This window comes from Pelodiscus sinensis, chromosome 17 (genome assembly GCF_049634645.1).
Source record: "Pelodiscus sinensis isolate JC-2024 chromosome 17, ASM4963464v1, whole genome shotgun sequence".
Classification (NCBI taxonomy): Eukaryota; Metazoa; Chordata; order Testudines; family Trionychidae; genus Pelodiscus; species Pelodiscus sinensis.
This window is the reverse complement of record NC_134727.1, coordinates 1,932,835-1,956,618: the sequence shown is the minus strand read 5'-3', so window position 1 is coordinate 1,956,618 and position 23,784 is coordinate 1,932,835. Positions and strand designations below refer to the sequence as shown.

General features: G+C 49.9%; 1 protein-coding gene across 22 annotated transcripts in view; it reads left to right on the top strand.

The window, feature by feature from the left end:
* Nucleotides 1–23,022, top strand: part of ANKHD1 (ankyrin repeat and KH domain containing 1) — a 147,729-nt gene extending 124,707 nt beyond the window's left edge. For 4 of the 22 annotated variants that reach the window (XM_075900072.1, XM_075900066.1, XM_075900084.1 and 1 more), the window contains 8 exons: nucleotides 57–1,663; nucleotides 9,106–9,294; nucleotides 10,706–10,957; nucleotides 11,409–11,471; nucleotides 13,052–13,227; nucleotides 15,610–15,774; nucleotides 22,058–22,231; nucleotides 22,752–23,022. In XM_075900072.1, the coding sequence (XP_075756187.1) occupies nucleotides 57–1,663; nucleotides 9,106–9,294; nucleotides 10,706–10,957; nucleotides 11,409–11,471; nucleotides 13,052–13,227; nucleotides 15,610–15,774; nucleotides 22,058–22,198 (2,593 nt within the window). In that variant the 3' untranslated portion in view covers nucleotides 22,199–22,231; nucleotides 22,752–23,022. Of the gene's footprint in view, nucleotides 1–56; nucleotides 1,664–9,105; nucleotides 9,295–10,705; nucleotides 10,958–11,408; nucleotides 11,472–13,051; nucleotides 13,228–15,609; nucleotides 15,775–16,212; nucleotides 16,713–22,057; nucleotides 22,232–22,751 lie in introns of those variants that run through there. The other 18 variants (XM_075900078.1, XM_075900085.1, XM_075900086.1 and 15 more) reach the window with 15 other exon arrangements.
* The last annotated feature ends 762 nt before the right edge of the window (nucleotides 23,023–23,784 follow it).

The window sequence follows — 23,784 nt, the reverse complement described above, 5'->3', positions numbered from 1 at the left end:
CAACAAAGTGAGAATTCCATTCCAGAAAGAAGATTAATACTTGTTCTTAATTTCAGGGGTGGTACGGAATCAACAAGGTATGCAGTGCAACTCATCAGTGCCCTTATTCAAGATCCTGCTAAGGAACTGGAAGACTTAATTCCTAAAACTCATATAAGAACACCTGCTCCAAACACCAAATCAATCCATGCAAACTTTTCATCCGGAGTCAGTACCGCAGCTGCTTCCAACAAACCCTCGTTTCCGCTTGGAGCCCCGCCACTCGTCACCTCTCAGTCATCGACGCTTTCTACTCTCCAAACCAATAACAAGCTGAACAAGAATGTTCCAGCAAATGTGCGTTCTCCTTTTCCAGTGTCTCTGCCGTTGGCTTATTCCCACCCTCATTTTGCCTTGCTGGCTGCTCAAACTATGCATCAGATTCGGCACCCTCGCTTACCTATGGCTCAGTTTGGAGGAACTTTTTCACCTTCGCCAAACACTTGGGGACCATTCCCAGTGAGACCAGTTAACCCTAGCAGCACAAACAGCTCTCCAAAGCATAACAGTTCCAGTCGTGTGGGTAACCAGAATGGGAATCTTTTACAGACAGAGTCTACTGGATTAGCTACTGCTAGCTGCCCTATTACTGTCTCTTCTGTAGTTGCTTCCACCCAACCGCTCTGTGCGACAAGTGGTCGGACTCCCTCGTCGGTCAGGAAGCAGTTGTTCACCTGTGTTCCGAAAACAAGTGCGGTGGCAACAGCAATTTCAACTGTGACAAGCACCTGTAGTACTCTGCCTTCAGCTTCCTCTGCACCTGCAAACAATGGGCAAGTTCCCACAGCATTTCTGCCCTCTAATGTTCCACAAACCCAGCATTCTGCACTTAAAACGGACTCTTTCTCAGCACCCAAAGAGAAGGTGTCAGCACCAGACCAACCTACTGGAAACACTTGTGCACCATCTTCGGCTGCAAGTAGTTGCAATATGTCAGCTAGCAGCAATCCTGGAGTCCTAGAAACTCGCTCATCGAGCAGCCCTGAACCTCTAAATAACGTCCAAGATGAGATACTGCCAACCAGCATGTCAGATATAAGTTCCTCTGCGTCCATGCCTTTTTCATCTAGCTCAGAACCCACTCCATTAAGCTTAGCTTCGCCCAGATCAATTGCTGCAGATAATCAGGACAACAGTAATTTACCTCAATTAGCTGTACCAGCACCTAGAGTTTCTCACAGAATGCAGCCTAGAGGTTCTTTCTATTCAGTGGTACCAAATGCAAACCTACATCAAGATCATCAGTCTATTTTTGTTACGAATCCAGTTCCTTTAACGCCATCTCAAGGCCCACCTGCTGCAGTGCAGCTTTCATCAGCCATGAACGTTATGAACGGTTCTCAGATGCACATTAACCCAGCAAACAAACCATTGCCTCCTACGTTTGGGCCAGCAACACTTTTCAATCACTTCAGTAGTCTTTTTGATAGCAACCAGGTGCCAGCCAACCAAGGATGGGGAGACTGTCCAATGTCCACGCGAGCAGCAGCCGACCCGTCTTTCACTGTTCAGTCTACTTTTCTGAGTAACTCTGTGCTTGGACACATAGATAATGTGCATCCTGATAACTCCAAGGCTCCTGGATTCAGGCCACCTTCCCAGAGAGTTTCTACCAGCCCTGTAGGTAAGTCCACAGCATTTCTACGCTGGCCGAAAGAGACAGTCCTTCAGTTAGTCTTTGACCCTATTCTCAGATTGCTCCAAAAATATTTTACCAGGTTTTATGCCTAGAACTTGAAGGTGAGAGCTGAACTTGACAAGTTTAATTTCGGAAACTATTTACAGTTACACGCGTGCAGTTCTCTTTCAGGCACTGGGAATGCTGCAGAAGCTGGCCCTGTTAGTAAGTAAGGGTTGTGTGGCACTTGTTGGAGTTCCACCCGCAGGTGTCTAATATAGATTCCATCCAAAGGAAGGATGGATTGTGATGGTGAGAGGCCAACAGTATTAGGAGATGGGGATCCTTGGTCCTGTTCGCTTACAGTTTTGAGTTTGCTCTCTTAATGTTCTCAGATGTCTGAAGTCAACAGTCTGAAAGTGTTTGCCAGGGTGTCTCAGAGTTTCTGAAGCTTTAACTAATTGGCTGCATTCTGAATATCACAAGCAGGTAGGTTGCCTGTGATCTGTGCTCCCAGTGCAGCAAATAGACCCAGATGCAGCCAGAAGTGTTCATTCATCCTGTCCTCTAGCCGTAGAATTGTCAAGTTCTGCTCCAGTGACTCCAGAAACTCTGCCTTTTCGGCAACTTGTCCTTTTCTCATGGATGGTCAAAGATGACATCCAACTATTGTTCAGGAAGATGTAGTAAATAGTCTGTCAGATCACTCCTATCCCTTGGATTATGCACATAGAAGGGCTCTGAAGGCAGTTATGCAAATAAAGGGAAATGGAAATGCCTTCACGGGGGATAATTACTCTATTTAGTATCTAAAGTCATCCATTTTTCATAAAATGTTATAAGATCTATAAAAACTTAAATTTTCTCACACACGCATGATACGTTTTTTTGGATCAACTTCTGTTGATGAAAAGAAACCAATGTTCTTTCAAATTTACACAGAGCTGGTCTATTTCATCAACAGTTGGTCCAATAAAACATCTTACCTCATCCACTTTGTGTGTCCTACCCTGGCACTGACGCATCTACAACATTTTAAATGCCTCACAATTATCTACCACATTTCATTCAAGATATATTAGCAGGGCTTGCTGAACCACGGCGAGCCCCGCTCGCCAGCCGCACTCCGGCGATCTGCGCATGTGCAGATCACCCGAACCCAACTCTTCCGGGTTGCAATCTATTTGTCGAGCCCTGTATATTAGGATGCTTTTGATTCTACATAAACCATGAGTTCAAAATGGTGGGAAGTATGCCCTAACATGGCTTACACTCATGTCTTCTAGGAGAAAAGTGAGGAGTGGTTTTTTCAATAAAATGAGATTTTGACAATGTAAGTTATGCAAGTTGGAATTTGGCTGAAGCATTTAAATACTGATTTATTATGCTTTAAAAAATACTAAATTGTGCCACCTCTTCTCCCCAGTCCTATAGCTACAGCCTCATATATAGAAGTCTGTTACACCCTCTAACCACAGAACCAGGAAGCAAAAGTTAGTTTCAGGTCTTGAGTCTATTACATAACCTGCCTCCCTGCCTGGAATCTGAGCCCTTCAGATTGTGTTGTGAAAGGGAAATGTTAACCACTAACCAGTGGGGGTTGAAGCTGCTCCAGCCAGTGGGTGGAGTTCCAACAAGTGCTCTCATTCGGAGCAGCCTCTGTCCACGGGGAGCCTAGATGCCCCACAGGCAGGGGCTGTTCCAGTAGGGACTGGCAGCCAGCAGCCAGCCCCAGAATGGTGTTGGGAGTGGGAGTCCCCATCTGGGGCGCCTGCCTAATCTGTTAACTGGTTAAACATTGGGTTGACCTAATATTAAACCAGTTAACTGGTTGATGGTGGGTAATGAACAACAGTGTCTGTTGTACAGGTTGTCCAGGTCTTGGTATCTAGAAAGCGTGTCAGTAGTCTATGGTCTGCTCCAGGGTCCAGTTCTGCTTTAGTGAGACCCTGCAGACTGCCTTTTAGATGAAATAAATCAGTGTGGATTGGTTTAAATCAAGATTAAATTACCAAGCAGGGAGTCTAGAGTTAAATTCGTCAATTTTAATTGTTTTGTATTTGTATTTTCCTAGAGAGGTTGACTTTCATTGGTGATAACCATTAAAGCCAGATCTATGCTGAGATCTTTATCATTTAAGTACATTGCTCCAGGGGCTGAAAAATGCACACGCATGAGTGACACAGTTATACTAGTCTAGCCACCCTTTTAACAGCACTGTATCGGACAGCTGCCATCTCGTGTTGCGTGGATTAACTATGCTGACAGAAGAAGCTCTCCTGTTTGGTATAGTAGTGTCTTCACTAAAGTATGTGAAGACAGTCGCTAAGACATTTCAGTTGCAATGAAATAGAACATTTACACTAAATATGCTTTTTGAAAACCAGGATACACATCTGTACATGTTTGTTTAAGCAATGATAGAGCTTAATTTACATTTATTCCAATTCCGAATGTTTCCTGCGTTAGAAGATGGTGAAAAATGCATTTCTTAATTACTGGATTTTTTATTTATGATTTGTCGAATTCTGTTTGGATGAGAATTCAAATTCAACTTCACTTTTATCAAAGATTTTCAACATGTAACGGCTTTAGTAAACAAAGGAAGTATCTGCAGTTTAGTGAATTGAACTGATTGTGTCTTGTCACTGTGTCCTTCTGGATTTTAACACTTGTAGGTTGTATCCTCACATTCAGATTTTATTCATAGATTGGAGAACAAACTTTCCTACTCTTCTTTTCAATTTTTGATTGGTCTTTAACTTTGAGTGAACTCCTCATTGAACTTATTGTACCAGTTAAACTGAAATGAAGAAAATATTCTCTGCACCTGTAGAAGAGGCTGTTTTAGCACTTTAGCAAAATCTAGCTCCAGCTGTTTAGCCCGTGCACCCTTGAGTTCTGTGGTTTGACTTGGAAATGGTGGCAGTAAATGGAATACTACTTAACTTTTTTTATTTGAATTAAATTATTTTAGTAGATTACAGTAAATGTAGGAGTTAGCAGAGGTTGTCATATTTCCAAATTTTAAATAGTCTTATTTTTAATAACAAGCCTGTGTTTAAATTAAAAATCCAGTTTCACATCCATTTTTATTTATCCTAGGATGAAGTGGGGTGTGCTTCTCGGGTGCATATCCAAGACTAAAATGACAGATTAGCCACACAGGAGACTACTGCTTTCAATCAAAATTGAAGCTGGTTTGCATTATGGGATATAGTTGAATCGTCAGTTCCTCGTAGTTCTGTGCAGTCAAAAAGTCCCATTTGTTACTGGCTTACACTACTTTGCTGGGGAGTGCAGCAGCCCCGGGCCTTAGACAGTATGACGGCCCTTGCCGGTGGGCCGCTCTGTAGTAACTTCATATGTTGTCCCAGTAAGGTGAGATTTGTCGCTTCTGGCTATGACATTGCACCTGTAACACTGAGCAATGGTTTGTTCTCCAAATGTCGTCTTTATTTGAGGCTTTGCTTGTACCTTTGTGGTACACTTAGAAATACTTGGATTTCCACAGACTTGATACCTTGGAGTTCACTTAAGTCAGTTTGCAGCAGAGAATTCAGTTAGGTTCTTCACTTGCTTGAGTCTTGTTTTTTTTTTTTTTGACAAGCACCTCCATGTCCTAAGCGAAGTTTGAGTACTTTTCTCCCTTTCCACGGATACCGAAAATTCAGGTTGAAAGCAGGGATTCCCAATTCACGCAATTTCTTTTCAGCTGCTTGTGGTTTCCTGACATGGCTTATGGCTCTGGGTTCATTCCAGAAAACTGTCTTTTTCCTGCCTCCACTTTTCATGTCTGCTAAGCCTCTCCGTTTGCAGAATTGGAGGCAGACATGCATGCTTCTCTTAGAAGACGCCAGACAAAACTAGAAGGAATCTATTTCAGTCACTGTAAAATGTATCAGAAGCATAAGAGGACCCAGTCTGTCTCTGCTAGATGAAAATGCATTACACTAAGCTGGCATACCTTGAGCTGAAACAGTCCTGATGCCTTGAAACCGCACATAACAGCCACTCTTATAATGGGAATCTGATTTTGAAAGTCTTTCATGAGATCTGGATTAACTATGGGCCAGGTTAAGTTAACCCTTGCAGTGGCAGTCTACACAGAAACATCTTGGAGCCTTAAGAAACTGGGCTTTGAGCATTGGTAGTGTCTGGACTCCACTGTCTCATGCGATGGATCCTCATTATGGAAACTTGTCAAATGAGCCAGTGAAATACGTTTGAAATGCTTTTGTAACAGCATAATAGTATGATGCAGTCATCAAGAAAAATATTTAAGTGAGAAGCTAGTGACTAAAGCCAGTTCACATGCTGCTTAGGACTGCTGTAGGCAACACGCTTATTGGTATTAGATATGTTGTCTTTCCTCTAGTATTGTGGGGCAAAGTATTAATAGGAAGTGGCATCTTTTATCATGTTAGCGTACCTGAAACTGACAGTGTGGGAAACTGAAACTGACCTGTGCACTTCAGAAGTTTCAGGCTGGTAAAATCAGGCATCCCTTCAGCCTCTTCATTCCACTTCCTGCAGAAACATTCCCCCTTGCTCTCAGAAGTGTACAAAATCCAACACTGACATTTCAGTGGCTACGTAATCATTGTGCTTTAAAATCAGTCCATTGGGCACTTGTCCAGCCAGCCTCTGTTGTTATTGAAGACCCAGGCTCTGTACACCATGAGAGCAGGACAAAGACCATTTTCTTCATCTGGTGGAAGCTCAAAAGCTTCTCTCTCTCTAACAGAAGTTGGTCCAGCAAAAGATTCCCTCCTCCTCCTCCTTCTCTCTGATCCATCATCGCATGCATCACAGCAGAAAAGGAGCCTTTTTGATTGGCCTGCTTCTGAGCTTCATATGAGGAGCAGGGAATTGGCAAGTGAATATCAGTAGTAATGCCACAATGAGGGAGGCGCCGGTGGGGGATATTAGAGCAGTCACACGCTTTATAAGTCATTTATTACTAACCACGTCTCTAGCACAATTTCTGTGCCAGTAGACTTGCCTATATCAAATATGTTCCAGCATATGTACTCTTCAGTCACACTAGCAAAGCACTGCCCAGTCCCTTGTCCATGGAAATTGAATCTCAAGTCCAGGTGTATTCACTGACCGTTGAGCAAAGCATTGCAAAGATGGCCTTACACTCTGCTCTCCCTCATAAGCACCTTGTGCTTCCTGATCCAAGCAAAGAGGTGCCTCTCCTTGAACTTCTCTCCTTTCAGTGTAGTGGGAGATGATGATGCTGTCCAGCGAAGGGTCTCTCTCCGACTTCCTAGGGTCTCACCTCCACCCGAAGTGGGTGGTTCCTCTAGTCCCTTTCTCCCTATTTTCTTTCTTTACAGGCAGAAGTGTTTTCCATTGTGTCTTTTGATTCCTGTCCTTGGTGTCGTCTTTGTAGGGGGAGGATTTTTTAGAGGAGTCTGCAGGAAACTGGTATTTGAGGAGAAAAGCCCGTGTAGATCAGCGATGGGCAACCAAGACCTATGAGCTGGCTGCATGAATGGCCCTCCTTCCTCAGTGGGCTACATGACCAGTGGTGGCAAACCCATGGCCTACGGGGATTCTAGTCTGCGGCCTACGCAACCCTCCCCGCCCCACACGCCTCTCACACACTGGGGCCCTGTGCTCCTCCCTTTGCCTCACACCACTGAGTACCTCTAATCCACTGATTTGTGCTCCTTCCTTCCCTCCCTGAGCTTGAACAGCTGATTGACGGCATTCTGGGAGGGGACCGGAAGGAGCAGGGACAGTGTGAATCAGCGGATTTGTGGCACTTGGAAAGTGCTGGGGGAGGGAAGGAGTAGGAAGTGTGGGGTTCCAGTGCCCAGTGTGTGAGGGACAAGTGGTGGAGGGAGGCAGAGGGGATGCATGGGCCACAGACAGAACCCCAGTGGGCCGCATGTGGGTTGCAGGTTGCCCACCACTAGTGTAGATCGAAGGGGTTCCTGCACACAGCCCAGCTGCACAGTAATTCACTGCCTCCCTCATTGCCTGGTGCTTCAGCAGCAGGTCTTGACTTGGCAGATTCTCCAAGCCAGCGGTGCCTGGCTGCTGAGTGCTCCAGCTTAGCTGAAGTGTGGTGAGCAAGTCTCAGGCTGCTGGACGCAGAAATTCAGCAGCAGGACCTAACATTTTAGAAGGCCAGAGAGCCTAGGTTAGTTGGATTTTTTTTTCTGTTCCAAATAGGATGCAATAGAGTAACCAAAAAGGCTTCCAAGTGGTGAGTCAGAGACAGGGAAAAACCCATCGTTGCAGGATCCATCCTGTCCAGCAACCACCACCCCTTTTCTGACTCCTGTAGCCAGGTATTTTTGTCCCAGTGGTTCCAGGAAGGGTCTTAGTTCATGCTGCTTGTGATTATTACCTTGAGCCCCTCAACAGTTCTGTCAGCCCCCTTCTCTGACAGCTGTGGTTCCCACAGGTTCCAGAAACCACCACCAGTGAAAACCAAAAACCCCTTTGACTCCCTGTGCTTATTACCAGAATTGTAATCATCAAGCTGTGATGAAGCCTTGGCTTGGTCAGTGAATTCATCACCCCATGCCAGTTGTCTTAAAGGAGACTCAGTTTCACACCTATTTGGAATGCAGCCCTGTGCTGAGACCTGCTTCCAACCATTATGCTATACAAATACCAGCATAACCTTACTTCTTGGGGACCAGTAAGCTGTGCGTGCTGATTTGGACCTAGTTATAAGATAGGCAAAAAATATACAGGCTGGACCTCTAATCTGGACTCTTTGGTTCTGACCACGGATATTCCTGGACCAGAGAGCCCCAGTGGCTGAGTCAGGTGACAGGAGGGCCAGTGGCTGGGAGCCCAGCTGGGCCGGCAGCATTGGGGATGCCATTGACCTTCTGTGGTCCGGCAAACTCCCTGGTTGAGACTAGTTAGATGCTGAACCAAGGAGGTCCAACCTGTGTTATGAATGACAGCCCTGGTACTAATTAAAAATGTTCAGTCTTTCTTTCTTGCATCTGCTTACTGTTTTGTTGGTTTTGATTTACATTGTACTTGAATTCTTGGTTAGTTCTGGAAAACTCTAGACTGGGGAGTGAGTTGAAATTACTCTGTGGTAAGCTTGTCTTGGGTTTGCCGCCTTAGCTCATGGCTGGTAAAGGTAGAACAGGATTGTCAATAGGCAGAGCACATCTGGATCACCCAATGCTTTTGACTTTATTTGTTCTGAAGTCTGGACTTTGAATATGCCTTGACAACAAATAATCGATTACCCCTGAGGTAGTGATGTGTGGGGATAGCAGCTGTAGGCTGACAGAGCAGTATGAAATTCTCCCTTCACCTGTAACTGCACAAACTCATTGCACATGTAAGTAAAAGGGTAACTGGGCACTAAGTTTAAGTTTTGTTTGGAGCAGTGAATCTTTAGGGTGCCATGAAGTCTTTTCCCAAACAGGTGTATTTCATAAGTTTTATATTTATTTCAGGCTTGCCCTCTCTAGATCCATCCAATGGCTCTGCAGCTGCCTCTGCAGCTCCTCTGACAGGTTTTTCAACAAACATACAACGGGTTTATCTTCAAGGGCCAGCACCTGTTGGGACTCCCAGCTTTAACAGACAGCATTTTTCACCACATCCTTGGACAAGCGCCACGAATTCATGTAGGAACTTCATGGGTCTGTCTTAATTATCTCTACACTTTTAGCATGTTAGTGATTGTCTCTGGTGACCAGTTGATTTGTAACTTTGGTGGGAAAGCCACCAGTGGCTTTAGAAACTATCACTGGGAATTGTTTTTAGCTCAGTAAAGATGGGAAATGTGAGAAATGGCAGCCAAAACCAGTGTGGATATCGTATGTAAAATGCCATCGTTACCTGTCTTAACGCAGCTTCAGGGAGCTTAGGGAATGTCTACACTGTTTAAAAAAAAAGCAGCAGCAAGTCTCAAGCCCAAGGGAGCGGATTCCAGTTTGTGCCATGGGGCTGAAAGTAACAGTGTAGATATAATATATGGAGATATACCTATCTCCTAGAACTGGAAGGGACCCTGAGAGGTCATTAAGTCAGTCCCCTGCCCTCACGGCAGAGCCAAGTATCATCCCTGACAGATTTGCCCCAAATCCCTAAATGGCCCCCTCAAGGATTGAGCTCACAACCCTGGGTTTAGCTGACCAATGCGCAAACCACTGAGCTATCCCTCCCCCTGTTCCCAGTGAGGCTGGACCTCATCTCTGAAAAGCAGCAAGGGGAGAATGGGGCTCAGAAGCCAGACTCCAGTCGGAGAGAACATCTGCAAGCAGTTGTCAGCCCAGCTCTGCTGACCAGGCTCTGAGGCACACTGCTACAGGGGCTTTGTTCCAGAGTAGAGGACCCTTACTCTATGAAGAGAAACTTAATCGCAGCACTGGCTGCTTTCTTATAATGTAAAAGTGCATCCGAGGAGCTTGGCATGACATTCTCAGATTGAGTCATGCTTTATTTTAAACATTTTAAAATGAGACCTGAGTCTTAACATTCACAGTAGTTTTTCACGTGTCTGAAATGACAGTGCAGAGTTCTCGTTTTGTGGTGTTTGGACTTTTGTTGTTCAGAGCCTTAGTGGTGGCAATTCCCTGAGCACAAAGGCCAAAATGGCAACCAGGCTTAAAACTAAGGGTTGGATTTTCAGAAGTTCCTGGGACAAATCCCACTAAAAGTTTAGGTCATTTCAGCATTTTTAGAAAACCACAGCCGGAGTGCATGTCTCAGCAAGCATATGGGATGCTCTGCACCTCTGAAAACAGAGCCACTTGGATCCCCAGAAAATTTGGGCCAAGATTTGCTGATCTCTTCATAAAATAAGATGCAAAATCGTTGGTGGAGAAACTTTCCAGTGGGCCAAACAGCAATCAGTTCAATGACTATTCTGCCTCAAATATCTTAGTTCTTTCACTAACCCCAAAAGATTATAAGTCAATGAACTTTTACGCCTTTTGTAATTTACATTCCAGCAAGCAGACTGGCAGTTTAGATGGGACATTGTGGGATTAAATATCCCTTAATAAGTGTTCCGTGTATGATAAAGCAAGAGAAATATTTTGTCACCAGGTGAATCTCCTATTCCATCAGTTTCATCGGGATCATCTTCACCCCTTTCAGCTGCTTCTGCACCTTCTAACTTGGGCCAGCCAAAAGCAGGCAACACAAGTCAAGACCGAAAGGTACCACCACCTATTGGGACGGAAAGGCTTGCACGAATTCGACAGGGAGGTTCCGTCACTCCTACCCCCTTGGGAACTAATTTTACGGCTCCTGTTGGACATAGTGGTATCTGGTCATTTGGAGTTAACAATGTATCAGGTAAGTCAATCTCATACACAGTGAGTAGACTTTTTCTGTTTAAAAAACAAAACTCAGATTTTAGGGAGATGCTACATCCTGAGAACTAATGGAGGGATAACACAATCTCTAGTTTATGCTTTTTGGGGGATCAAGTTTGAAACAGTAAAACATGGTAGTCATGTATAGATGTTACCTTCTAAATCAGGGAATAATAAATGTACATTATCAACTGCATGCAAGATTACTTTAAGGGAACGCCACAAACAGCTGGTGGGGACAGAGAAGAGTTCAAAAATTGCATACTCTGATCCTTTTAGGGGAATATATTGGGGAAAGTCTTAAGTTCCTCATTCACTGAGGAGCTGGCACATAAGGACGACAATTACAAAGGAAGGTTAAGGCAAAAGGAAGTGATTGATTTGTAAAGCTTTACGTGGGTACAAATCCAGAAACGTACTCTTCTTTACAGATGGGCTGTTAATACAGCCTCAGTATCCCACCTGGGATGGGCTCAAGTCTCGGAAGAACAGAGGTATTTCTTTAGGTTTTGTTTCATGATTGCTTTTCTGTTCATTTCCTGAGCTACTCTGCAGGATTTTCAGAGATAAATACCTCTGATGTTCTAGCTGGCAGACCAAGTTTTTCATGATTGATCCAGAAAGAATTTGTAACCCACCCACAAGAATGCCAAAGAATTCTTGATAAAGCTAAGGTGGACTGACTCAGATTTTCTTCAGGCCAAATCTGTTTGTTACTAGAACCATTGCAATTTACTCTCATCATACAGATTTTTTGCACCAGACTTAGTTCCTGCAATGGTACAGAATAAATAAATGCATCATCTCTGAGAGAGTGATTGAAATCTTCCAAACTGTTGCAGCTATTGAACGGACATGTAATTTTTAGAATGAGAACAAATACGTTTTTATCTTTTTTTCCTCAAAATGTCTCTTTTTCCTCAAAACGTGGTCTACAAATTTAAAACTCGGTCTGAAAGCTGTGGTTTCATTTTATTAATTAGTAGCTTGTCACTATTAAAATGTGGTTATAGTTATAACAAGCAAATAACTGAAACATCCAGATTCAGTGCTGCTATTCTTAATTTTTTTTCTCTTTTCTCCTCCATAATTCCTTTTGAATAATATGAAAAAGGTTTTGTTCCAGGCAACAGCAATTTCCTTTATTTAAAAAAAAAAAAAAAACACAATTTCTAACCAACTGAAGGTTTATAGTCAGTTTTTGGTAGTTCCATTTTCAAGTTCTAATGGCTAATCACAAAGTGCGGTGTTTGAGCTGCAGGTTGTTTGCATTTGGACTTGTGTGTGTAGCAAAATGAAATGATAGTTTTAATTGTCAGTTTTGTAATGCTAGGGGTTCCTTTGAGGCTTAAATTTTTGATCGGATTTTGTCCCCTTAAACTTTGGTGTCTCATCCTGACTGTTTTTCAGACTAAATTGATCAAATTGTCAGATAAATTGGGGGTGTTTATAGATTACGGTTGTGTTAAAGCTTAACTCAGGATTGGGGGCATCAGAAATACCAGTCTGGTATTTGATGCAGACTCCAAATTTGTGGAGGAATATACAAGCATGAGGGGAAATGGATATCAGGGCCTGTCTCACACCTTCAGACTTCTTCTCCCACTTCAGTCAACAGAAAGTTCTCTGCTCTCATACAAGCTCCTGCCCTAAGCGTGATTCTGTGAAGCCTTCCAGCTTGCATTGCCATAGGCACTACAGTGCTTTTCATACCTAACTCGCTGGGTACGGGGAGGGGAAAACATGTTTGCATGTGGCAGGGCCTCAGGTGGGCAGTGCGTTCTACAGCCAGTCTGTGAGAGGGCCATGTAGGCAGAGCATAACACTGCGGCTAGGAGGCCTGTGTGCATAGCTTGTTAAAAACCGGTCCTTGGGGTGTGAGGGTAGAACACACGCGAGTTTCGGGGAGGTCTGAAAGTGGTTTGCACAGAGCAGTGCCCCAGCTTATTTTGCAGCATTGTGGTGCTTATTTCCAAGATCTTTACCGTGTGTGGTGGTCTTTGCAGCTGATTGATGTATTCCAGAGTGCTCTCCATTGGTCAGAACCAGCCACTTTTAATCTCTTCCTTTCCAGAAGGCTTGTCAGGCTGGTCCCAGCCCATCATGGGGAATCATCCAATGCATCAACAGTTGTCAGACCCAGGCACGTTTTCCCAGCATCAGCCAATGGAGAGAGATGATTCTGGAATCGTGGCTCCCTCAAACATTTTCCACCAACCTATGCCAAATAGCTTTGTGGATTTTTCTAAAGTAAGTGATGTTTGAAAGTTGACTTTGTTGTGAGCAGCTGGTTGGCTTTCCCTGGCTGCAGATGACTTGCCTGATGGTGCATATCCAGAAACGATCGGTACAAACTGCATTCAAAGCTCTTTCTCTGCAACAAGTTGGAGCCACTTTGCCAGGAAAAATGAGTTCAGCTTGAATGTTCTGTAGCTCAGGGGTGCCCGGCCACATGAGCGTAAGCAGCCTTGTGTGGGCCCAACATCTTGTACACATGTGGATAAGATTTCAAGTCAGCTATATTGATTGATATTTTAAACTTAGCTTGGTTTGTGTGTCTTTAGATGTGTGTGAAGAACCAACCTGTGGGAAACTAAAATGATGTAACCATGGTGACAAAACGCAAATGAGTCTGCTGTTAGTATATTCTGTTACACAGGCCACGGGTGTTCTGGGCTTGTGTGCACCCCACAGGCCATCGGTTGGGCACCCTTCCTCTGTCAGATATGGGGATTCCTATGGCCTCCCCTCCACGGCAGCCACCCTCTTGGGCACGTGAGATGCTAGTCGAACTGAGTCACGTAACTGAAATTAAAAACTAGCCGTAGTTGTTTATATCTCAGCTGATCCCCGGACTAGTTTGGTGACACTCTTCCCGGCCGTGTTTGACTCTGGATGCCTGCCTATCCTGGAACTAGGTCACCTCTTCAGGCTGATTAATAGTTAATGCTTCTAACACAGGTTCCAGGTGATAATTGGGCATTTGACTAAGACATGACTTTCTCCAGAACACATGGCAGGAGGTTAGGAGACTGTTGAAATGTGCACATGGAGAAACTAGCACAAGGCAAAGACTGAATTCAGCCCTGGCATAATTCAGTTTTGGCATTTGAGGAGTATTGAGGATCAGGTACCTGGAGTGGAGTCTTCCCAGAACATTGCGATGGCTACATCTGGAGAAGGTGCCTTGTTGTAGTCCTTGTTCGTTGGGAGCGATGGTCATTTTAAGGCAAGGTGAAGATTTTTCGTATCCTATGCAAAGACACACCAGACCCTTGCGGGAGGTGTCGAAAGAGCTGTTGCCTATGGTGGTTATGAAACCTACGACTTTAGCTCGACCCTCCTCCACTCGACCCTTTCCCCAAGTCTCTGCCCGTACCCGCCTCTTTCCCCAAATGTCCCATACTCCCTACTCCTCCTTCCCCGCGGTCTATGAACCCCGCAAAATAGCTGTTTCGCAGCAGGCAGGAGGGGGCAGTAATGGGCAGCCAGCGGCCCGAGGACCACAGACAGGCCATTGGGTTGTATGAGAGACCTGCGAGAGATTCTGTTGACAGTTGCTGCTGGTTTCCATCCGCATAGTTTTTTCCTACCAGTGTTGCTAAAGTGGCACATGTGAAGGGAGGTGTGGGCTGATCGCACACAACATGAACTGAGAGCCAGGCACTCCCTCTGCATCCAATCACAGTGCTGCTATGGTTTTCTCAACACCAGGTACTCCTGTGCAGTTAGTAAAACCACCCTGTCCTGGAAGACCGTCGGCTTCGACAATCTTGCGGCCCGTTGAGATGCAAGGGGGCCTCATGCGGCCCACTGGCTGGGTTGCTCATTGCTGCTCTAGGCTAAGGGGGGGAGCCTATGGTTTGTCACGTTGGAGGCCGAGTGAGTCTGTCTAAAGGCCACTCCACCTTTTTATGAACGGTTATGGATTCCAGTTGGCCATGACAGTATCGTACAGAACTGTCCTTCTTGAAGGAACCCACTGTGCTTTCAAATGACACGCACGGCATCACTGCCACTCCGTTTGGATGACAGCGGGCCTATCGATAGGAAGGCGAGCACGTCCCAGGTACTTCGTGACTTGAAATCTGTGTAGAACAGGCAGTGTCTGGCTTTGCAGACTCACCTGAAAACCACTCCCAAGCCATGGCAGTACTTACGATGGAGGATGATGGGCTGAAAGCCTCTGGTTCTAAGGCATCTGACCTTTCCAACCTTGATGCTTAGACCACCATGTGTTCCTGGCTTTCTCACAGAATGCCAAGCTGATTAAATGCAACTTCATGTTGCAGAAGAATTTGAAGTTTGACCCCTTGAAGTAACGCTCATTCACACTGCGCAGCACATCGGAATGGGGAGCCTTAAAAATTCCAACAGTAGTAAAATCAGTTGCCTTTTGCCTTCCTCTGAATTGTCCCTGGACGTGGCTATGATATTCTCCTGTCTCCTCAAACGCTGCTCTGGGCAGTGCTGATGTGTAGCGCCACTCTTTGATGTCAGTGCTGCAGGAAGTGATCTCTGGAAAGTGCTGTGGGATCTCGGTGATGAAAGCAGCTACTCTGCGTACGAGATACTAGTCTTGTTGTCTGTAACCACTACGCTGGTCACTGATTGTCCTTTCTGCTATTTTAGGGTCTACCAATTTCCATGTATGGAGGCGCTCTAATACCTTCTCATCCTCAGTTAGCTGATGGCCCAGGAGGTCCTCTCTTTAATGGACTTCATACTCCAGATCCAGCTTGGAATCCTATGATAAAAGTTGTCCAAAATTCAACAGAATGTACCGATGCTCAGCAGGTAAATTCATTTGCATCTTCTCATATTTAAAATACTTTCCATCATATTACTCAAATGAGATTTTATGCTTAGTAGAAAAACACATGCTTAGCTGTCATGTAATTGAGAGCCTGTTTACGTGATTTTTTTTCCGAGCATGTATGTCAGATATATTGGCACTAGACTTTACAGATTAGTAAACAGGCCAAAACTTTTAAACCTGAGTAGTAATAACACGCTGACTGGTTCTACATTGCCATTTACCACTCCCTCACAAAAACCTGGCCATCACTGAACACAGTTAAAAGCCCCTCTGAAAATCTGACCACTCTTATGTTGGAGTTGAACTGTAGACACTCATATTTTAAAAAATTGGTCTGAGTTTGTAATTGTATCTCTTATAGAATTTAACAGTTGAGCATATTCTTAATGTTCTGGGTTTTTTTCTGTCCACTGCAGATTTGGCCTGGCACCTGGGCACCTCACATTGGAAACATGCATCTCAAATACGTCAACTAATTTAAGAGGGTTGATCCTTTTTAGCCTTGTTGGGAAAACCTATGACCTTGGAAGAACCCTGGGGATTTTTTTAATGTGCCTAACTAAGCAATTTTTCTCTGTGGGCTGTAACAATGAAAATTTGATTGCCCATTGTGTAAGAACAAATTGATTTACCTATTCAACTGATTCTGTTCTCCAGTTAGTTTAGCCATTTTGAACTTAAAATCAGATGAACCTAGTGCTTTTGGCTAAACACTACTGAATGCTACTTGTATGCAGCAGAGAACTAGATGATTACATGATTTCAACCTTTTACGGTGGTAAATACATGTATAATTGTTTACATACTTAAAAGGAAAAAAGTTGAGTAAATTTCATGTCGTATAGTGGCTCCACTTTATGTAGCCTGTATTAATGTGAAATATTTACCTGAATATTCAATAAAAAGACGAACAGTATTGATAGGTTGTGGTGTGAATTTTGGGGGGAGGGGGGGCGGCGCACATCTTCCTATCAGGATGTCCACAGTTACTTTGTGAAATGGCTTCAAAAAGACAGTCAGCTACTCAAGTGAGGTATAGAGGGAGGATCGCTGTCATTTGTAACAGCCTCTCAAACCGGAAAATACTTTTGGTCCCTCTTAGCTTTGTCATTTTCTGGTTAGTGAACATTCATATCGCTGCATTTTGAATACCATGCAAACCAGTGTGGCTCTCAAGTTTTCATTGTTTGGATATTTTAGTGATGTGCCAACTATGGTATTGAGTACCACTCAGGGCTTGGGAATATGCTTTACCTGACAGCCAAAGTCCGTATGAAAGAACAGAAAACACTGGATAGCTCCTGCACGCCATAGGGGCTTGTAACCTAATAGAGGCTTTGTAGATCCCTCAAAAAATCTGAATGGAGGTGCTAACCTTTTTGGAAAACTTAGACGTAGCCTGTAGACCCTTGGAATGCTGCAGACCATAGATGGAAAAACAACTGGTCTAATATATCTTAGTGACGGGCAGATTTCTGAAAATAGATATCTAGAAATATTGGCCAGTATTTGATTTCAACATTTTTTGCTCCTTAAACAGGTTAAGAGTTTAACACTTCTGTGAGTCCGAGTGGGTTTTGCAAGCTCCTTTGAATAGCATATTAAAACCTATATTCGCTCTGCGTGCAAATGATGCATTCCCCCGTTTGGAAATGTCACACTTTTGCCTTAAAATCATACTTTCCTCTGGCGCAGTAATGACACTAATTATAAAGGGAAGAAGATCTGATCCACTTCTTCAGCCAGTAACTACACAGATGAGTACCCACTTTTTTGACAGCATCAAAGACTAGTGTCAATATGGCATCCCCCCTCCCCCCCCCCCCCCCCCCCCGCCAGTCCCCTGATGCAGCAGTGCAGGTTTTGAACACGGCCTGAGAACAGCCACCAGAAGTAAGGATTTAGTGGGTTTGCCAAGAATTCACTTGCAAACCATGTGGTGACATTTCTGCCCAGCTGCTTTTTAAATGTTTTGACAACATAAAATGCACATGCAGTATCCAAGAACTGGTAAGTGATCAGTTCAGTCCCCTTTGAAGGTGCTGAGCAATTTGTAAATTGAAGAACGGAACATAAATGTCTGTAGAGAACACATTTCATTTAGAATCCTATTTTTCCCCCTAACAATTTGCCCCCCTCTACTGCAGAGTAGCTGTTCTGTTTACTAGAGCATCTTAACCTGATGAAAATGCGCTTACGCTCTCAGGCCCCAGCCAGTTGTCCCTGTAAGCTGTGGCCTTGTGTGGCCACTCCTAGATTCAAATGCTTAGCAGAATGGCCACAGCTCGGTCTTGTGGTTCTCATGATGGTGCACATAAGAAATGATTCTGCATGTGGATGGAAAAGCTGCCCAGGTAAGCCATAGCCCCACCTTCAGTCCTAGCTCCAGCCCAGAGCCTGCGTACCCTGCCCTTGTACCCCAACCTCAGCCACCCCCAGCAAGAGCCTTTAGACCCGTGGTCCCCAACACAGTGCCCGCAGGCGCCATGGCGCCCGTGGGGGCATTTGCATGCGCTTGCCAGGTGCTCGGGGCTGGCCTGGCCCGGGGCACATGGCGCACGGTGAGCACCGGCCCTGGGTGCGTGGCGCTTGCGGGGGGGGGGGGGGAGAGCGCCGGCCCTGGGCGCACAGCCCTTGGAGGGGCACCAACCTGGGGCATGCGGCTATGGGAGGGGCCGCCCCGGGCGCCTGGCGGGCGAACGACCACGTCCCCTGGCGCCTGACAACCTCGAAAGGTTGGGGACCACTGCTTTAGACCACCCCTTGACCCCTGGCCCAGCCCCATGAATCAGCTGGTTGAGGGAACAGGGACTGGGACCTGCCAAAACTCAGCCCCTCGTCCCAGCCCGCTTGGCTGCCAGGTTCCCCGGCGCACGCTGGCTCTGCTGCGGGGCTTGCTCAAGCCTGCCTGAGGCTCGGCCACGCGCCGGCACTTCGTACAGGGTCTGCCAGGCCTTCAGCCCGGGAATGGGGCGCGCGGGCCGGGCCCGGGGCGCCTTGTGCTTCTCGGCTCTGTGGCCGCGGGGGGCGGCACTTCCCGGAGCTCTCGGGGAGCCGTTTGCGGGGCCGCCTCGTGCCCCATGTCCCGGTCCGGCGGGGGGGGCTTTGCGGGCGGGGCCGCCCCTTGCGGGGGCCGGGCCAAGGCGGGGCCCCGCCCCACGCTCCGACGGGCCCGCACGTGCCGATCGGGCTCCATGGCCGCCGCGAGCACCACGAGTTCCTGCCCCATCCCGGGCGGCCGCGCCCTGGGCTCCCCGGACGGCTACAGCTGCACCCCCGGCGGGACGCTCTACTCCACCACCCCGGGGGGTAAGGCCCCCCCGCGCGGAGACAGCCCGGGCCGAGGCGCGCACCTCAGCGGCTCAGGCTCGCTCCTGGGCTGGCGGGGAGCCCCAAAGCGTGCGCCCCGCAGGCCCCTTGGCGCGGGAGGAATCGGGATCTGCAGCGGTTCGGTAGCTTCGTTCCGTCCGGAACTGCCCGATTCCTTGACCAGAGGCAGGGAGCAGCCGCAGCCCCTTGAGCCGGGGGGGGCGCTGTGAGGCCCCCCAATACAGGGCAGATTAACAGCAGCCGGGCTGGATTTCCCAGGGGTTTTGCCAGTGAGCCCCAACCCTTCCCATCCGCGTGCAGAGTAAATGTGCGCGCACCCGGGCACGTGCGAGTGTGCACCACCAACAGAAACACAAACCCAGCTGGGGCGCCCAGCTCTCGGGCAGGCTGGTCTGGCGGAGCGCAGGCTTGTGTCCACCCTGCCTGGGGGTTGCAAACCCTGCACCAAGGCTCCCACTTGAGTTTGCAGAACCCCAAGGAAGGTTTCTGCCTGTCTGGGCCTTACCCACGCAGCTGCGCCCGCCTCAGGGGAGCCCCCAGCCCTGAGAACCGGCCGGTTCCCTTGTTAACTCCCAGGCACATCTCCAGAGCAGGGGGCGTTTACTCTCCCTGCCTAGATCCTAGAGCCACCTTCTTACCTGTGTCCTGCCCCACACAGTGACCGGACAGCCTGCTTAGGCCAGGCCAGGCCTTCTTTACACCTTTGGCTCAAGTGGGTACTTGCCCCGTTCTCTTGCCAACTGATGGGTTGTCAGGAGCAACCGGGACAAATGCCCACTTGTGTCAAACGGTGGGATTCCAGGGGCCAAGCAGCAAAACCAGCCCCATGCCGAAGGGGGGCAGGGCTCGGGGGAGCTGCGCAGCTTGAGCCCCTCTGAATGTTGCAAAACTTTCCCGTTTGTGAACAGACCTTGAGCAAGGCGGGGTTGGGGGGTTGGGTGAGCAGCTTGAGAAACAGGGTCACCCTGGTGCCGACGCCCTCTGTTGTAGTCGTGGAGGCGGGCAGGGCCGGGGTGGCTGCCAGCAGCTTGTGACGGCGCCTAGGCCCTGCGGGCTGCTGCGGTGGGGCGAGGCCCAGGTGAGAGCTGAAGGAAACGCTGGGGCGGGCAGCAGGAGGGATTTACGTTCCACGTGGGGCAGAGATGATGCCCTTCCTGCTGCGTGGCCCAGCTTCTCCACCACGCGGCGCTTCCTGGCCTCCGACTTTCCTGCCGCTCCCAGGGCTCGTCCTCCCTGAGAATCTCCCCTTGTGGGTGCTGAGTAGGAGGGGCCCAGCGGCTCCATGTGCAGACAGGCCCAGGGAGCCGGGAGCCTGAGGTTCCTGTCCAGCTGCACTCTCATGGGGGGGGGAGGTTGGGTTCTGTCTGCACCAGCTGCAGCAGGGGGCGCTGGTGTGTTCCCAGGCAGCCTCCCAAATGGCTGCGTAACCTCTGGGTGCTGGGGAAGAACTGGCTCCCAGGGCCTCCCAGTCGCATCCCTGGGGAGCTGCTGCAGCGGGACCCACCTCTGAATGCTGAAAAACTTCCCCATTTGATGGAATTTTTCCACCCAACTGCAGGGGCCCTCGCAGCCCTGCCCCTTGCGGAGCACCGCTCAGACCCCTCGAGGGAACGGGGGCGGGGGGTCATGGGGGGCGCTCGGGTACCCTCGGGCTGGGGCTGGGCGCTCTGCTGGGCGTGGGTGTCCGGGCCAGGCAGACTCCTGCCTCAGGGCTCTTGGAAGGCCCCCGGCCTGGCTGGATTGTCCCTATTTTTAGAAAGCGGCTGCACTTGGCCTGGTGCCTGGCACTGCCTGGGCTGGATGCCTCAGTCGGGGTGGGGGGGGTCAGTTCAGCCGCAGGAACCGCCCTGCCAGTGCTGGTTTCCAATAAGCCTGCTCTCGGGAGGGGCGGGAGCTGGGGCAGGTGCTGGCGTCGAGGTCCCTGCGCTGTCTGCTGGGCCCGCGCTAGCCGCCTTGCTGGCAGGGTGCGGAGGGAGGCGTTTGCGTGGCAGCAGCTGGTGGCTAACGGGTCACGTGGCTGGGTGAGCTGGTGTTGCCAACGGGCAGGAAGGGATCGGTGGCAGCACTGTCCCGTTCTACTCCCCCCCAAGCTGGAGGGGGCGTCAGTGGGTACAGAACTGCTGCCCGGGGCCGTTCTCCGCAGGGCAGGGTGCAGGCGGGGGAAGCGGTGCTGTCAGTGGATGTGGGGGGGTCTCTTCCCCTCTGTCCAGGATGCCGGGGGCTCTGCTGCGGGCAGGGGGTGGCAAACCTGCGCGTACAGGGACTGAGGAGCGAGGCTGCCGCCGGCCCAGCTCCATCAGTGCGAGAGACCAGCCGCTGGCCCAGACCCAGCGGGGCGTCTGGTGGCGGGCAGAGCAGGGCCAGGCGGGGGTAGCTCCGTCGGGCAGTACCCCAGGAGGGAGAGGGGAAACGAGAGGCTGGGACAGACAAGGCCTCCGTGGGAATGGGAACTTGGCCACGCCCCTTCTGCCTTCGTGCCAGGCCCAGGGAACCTGCACGGCTCAGCGCCAGGGCACTTGGGAAGCCAGAAGGAACTAGGTTCAGACCTGAGAGGGGCCCATTCCTGGCTCCCTCAAGCTGGTCAGGGAGGCAGCTCCGTGCTCGGGGGACCTGAAACCCTCGGCGTGCCAGCTTGCTCCCTGCCGTCCCTGTTCTGGGCAGGCTCCAGGAGGGGACGCTGTCAGGCCAGGTCCTGGGCAAGGCGGCCCATGTCCTGGCCCAGGACTGCAGCTCTGATGTTCTAATGCCTGTTAGTTACTCTTGGCAGCTCTGCTGGGCCCAGCTGCTCCCCGGAGGTCACGTGGCCCAGCAGCACGGGAGATGCCGGCACACGTCCGGGCTTGGCGCCTGCTCTGGGGCGGGCCGAGGCCGTGAGCGGCAGGGCTCACGGAAGAGGAGGCCGGGGGCTGACTTTCCTGCTGGCTTTGACAGGTACCAGGATCATCTACGACCGGAAGTTCCTGCTGGAGCGTAAGAACTCCCCCGTGGCCAGGACACCCCCCCGCTGCCTGCCTCACATCCCTGGCGTCACCTCCCCCTCCCCCACGGCGCTCTCCAAGCTGGAGGATCTGAAGGAACAAAACGAGACGGAGGAGGTCGTCCCAGGTAAGAGGCCTTGGCACCTGCTGCAGCCCGTGGGCCCCAGAACCCCAGGCAGAAGGGCTGCCCCTTTGGGGAGCCACTGGCCTTTCCCTCCCGGGGCGGGGCTGGATCCTCCTCCGCTCCCCTGGGGAGTCTGCTCCCATTGTGCAGGGGGCTGCATGGAGCGCCCCTTGTGGACAGGAGGGGAACTGCAAGCGAGCAGGATGCTTCTGCCTGCTGCAGGGTCTGCCTTTGCCCCCCTCTCTCTTCCCCAGGGCCTGGGGGCCGCTCCCCGTGGGCTCTGCTCAGCTGCCTTGAGCTGACATGGGCCCTGTCCACTGTCAGCTCACACAGCTGCCACGCAGGCCCTGGGCTGCCCATTGCTGGGAGACAGGCGGCTGTGCAGAGCCGTGACCCAGAACTCAGCCTGGGGAGACGGGGCCTCGCTCTGGTCTCCTCTCTGTGCTGCTGCAGGGCGCAGCCGCTCTCCTGTCCCGGCTCCCAGAGCGCTGCCCTAACCCAGCCCTCCTCTCTCCCCGCCCAGACGAGGATCAGTTTGCCATGGACATCTGAGGTCCCAGCTGCTGGCCTGGGTCGCCCGCCTCCCCTCCCCAGCTGTCAGCCCCGAGGTGAGCCAGGCGCTGGGGCCGGTTTCAGGCTGTTCCCTGCTGTTGCGTGTTCTCCGTTCTCTTGCCTGAAATGCTGCCCAGGTTTGGTGCCCGGCGGGGGCTGGCTTGAGCGGCTGCTCCCCCCGTCTGGCGGCGCCCGGCGGTGCTGAGCGTGTCTGAGGCTGCGCAATAAACCGCCTGAACGCCCTTCCGCCCTGAGTGTCTTCTGTGCTTCGCTCCCAGCTGGCAGCCCGGGGCCGGGGCACCACAAGGGCCTGCTGTGGTGGGGGGCAAGGCCTCTGCCCCGTGGAGCAGGGGCCCCCTCACCCATGCTGCATGGCTAGGCCTGGCGAAGAGGTGCCAAGGGACTGGAGCCTGGGGCCCATCCAGCTTAGTCGAAGGAGTGGGGGGGGAGGGGGGTCTCTCCTTGGCTCGAGGCCAGGCAGGAGAGTGATTCCAGGGCTCCTGAGCATTGGCAGCCCCACACAGAACCGGGCTCTGCTGCCTAATCAGCTGTTGGGGCTGGGATCGGCGTATCCTCCGGTGGGGTGAGGGGCTGAGCAGCCCCACTGTCTCCATGGCTCTCGGCCTCTCCAGGAGCCTTGCGGGGCTGGGCTGTGTGGGGCACCAGTGCCAGGAACGCAGCACCCCCCGTACCCTCTCTCCTCCTGCCTTGCTGAGCCGCAGTGGCCACTGCCCAGAGGCTCTGGGGGCTCTTCCTGCCCCACAGCTTAGGCCTGGCGGGCGTTTGGAGGGAGTCTGCTGAGAAATCAGCCCTCCTTGGCCGTTCCTTAGCTCCACGGGGAGGCATGGCCCAGAATGCCCACAAGAGGGAACCGCTGGTTGGGCCTAGACCCTTTGTGAGCAGGGGGGAGGGGGGCAGCTGGTGGCAGGCGCTGGGGTGATAGTGCAGGGCCCCAGCTGACTCAGTGTTGCTGCTCCCCAGAGTGAGCCGCTATCTGGCCCCTG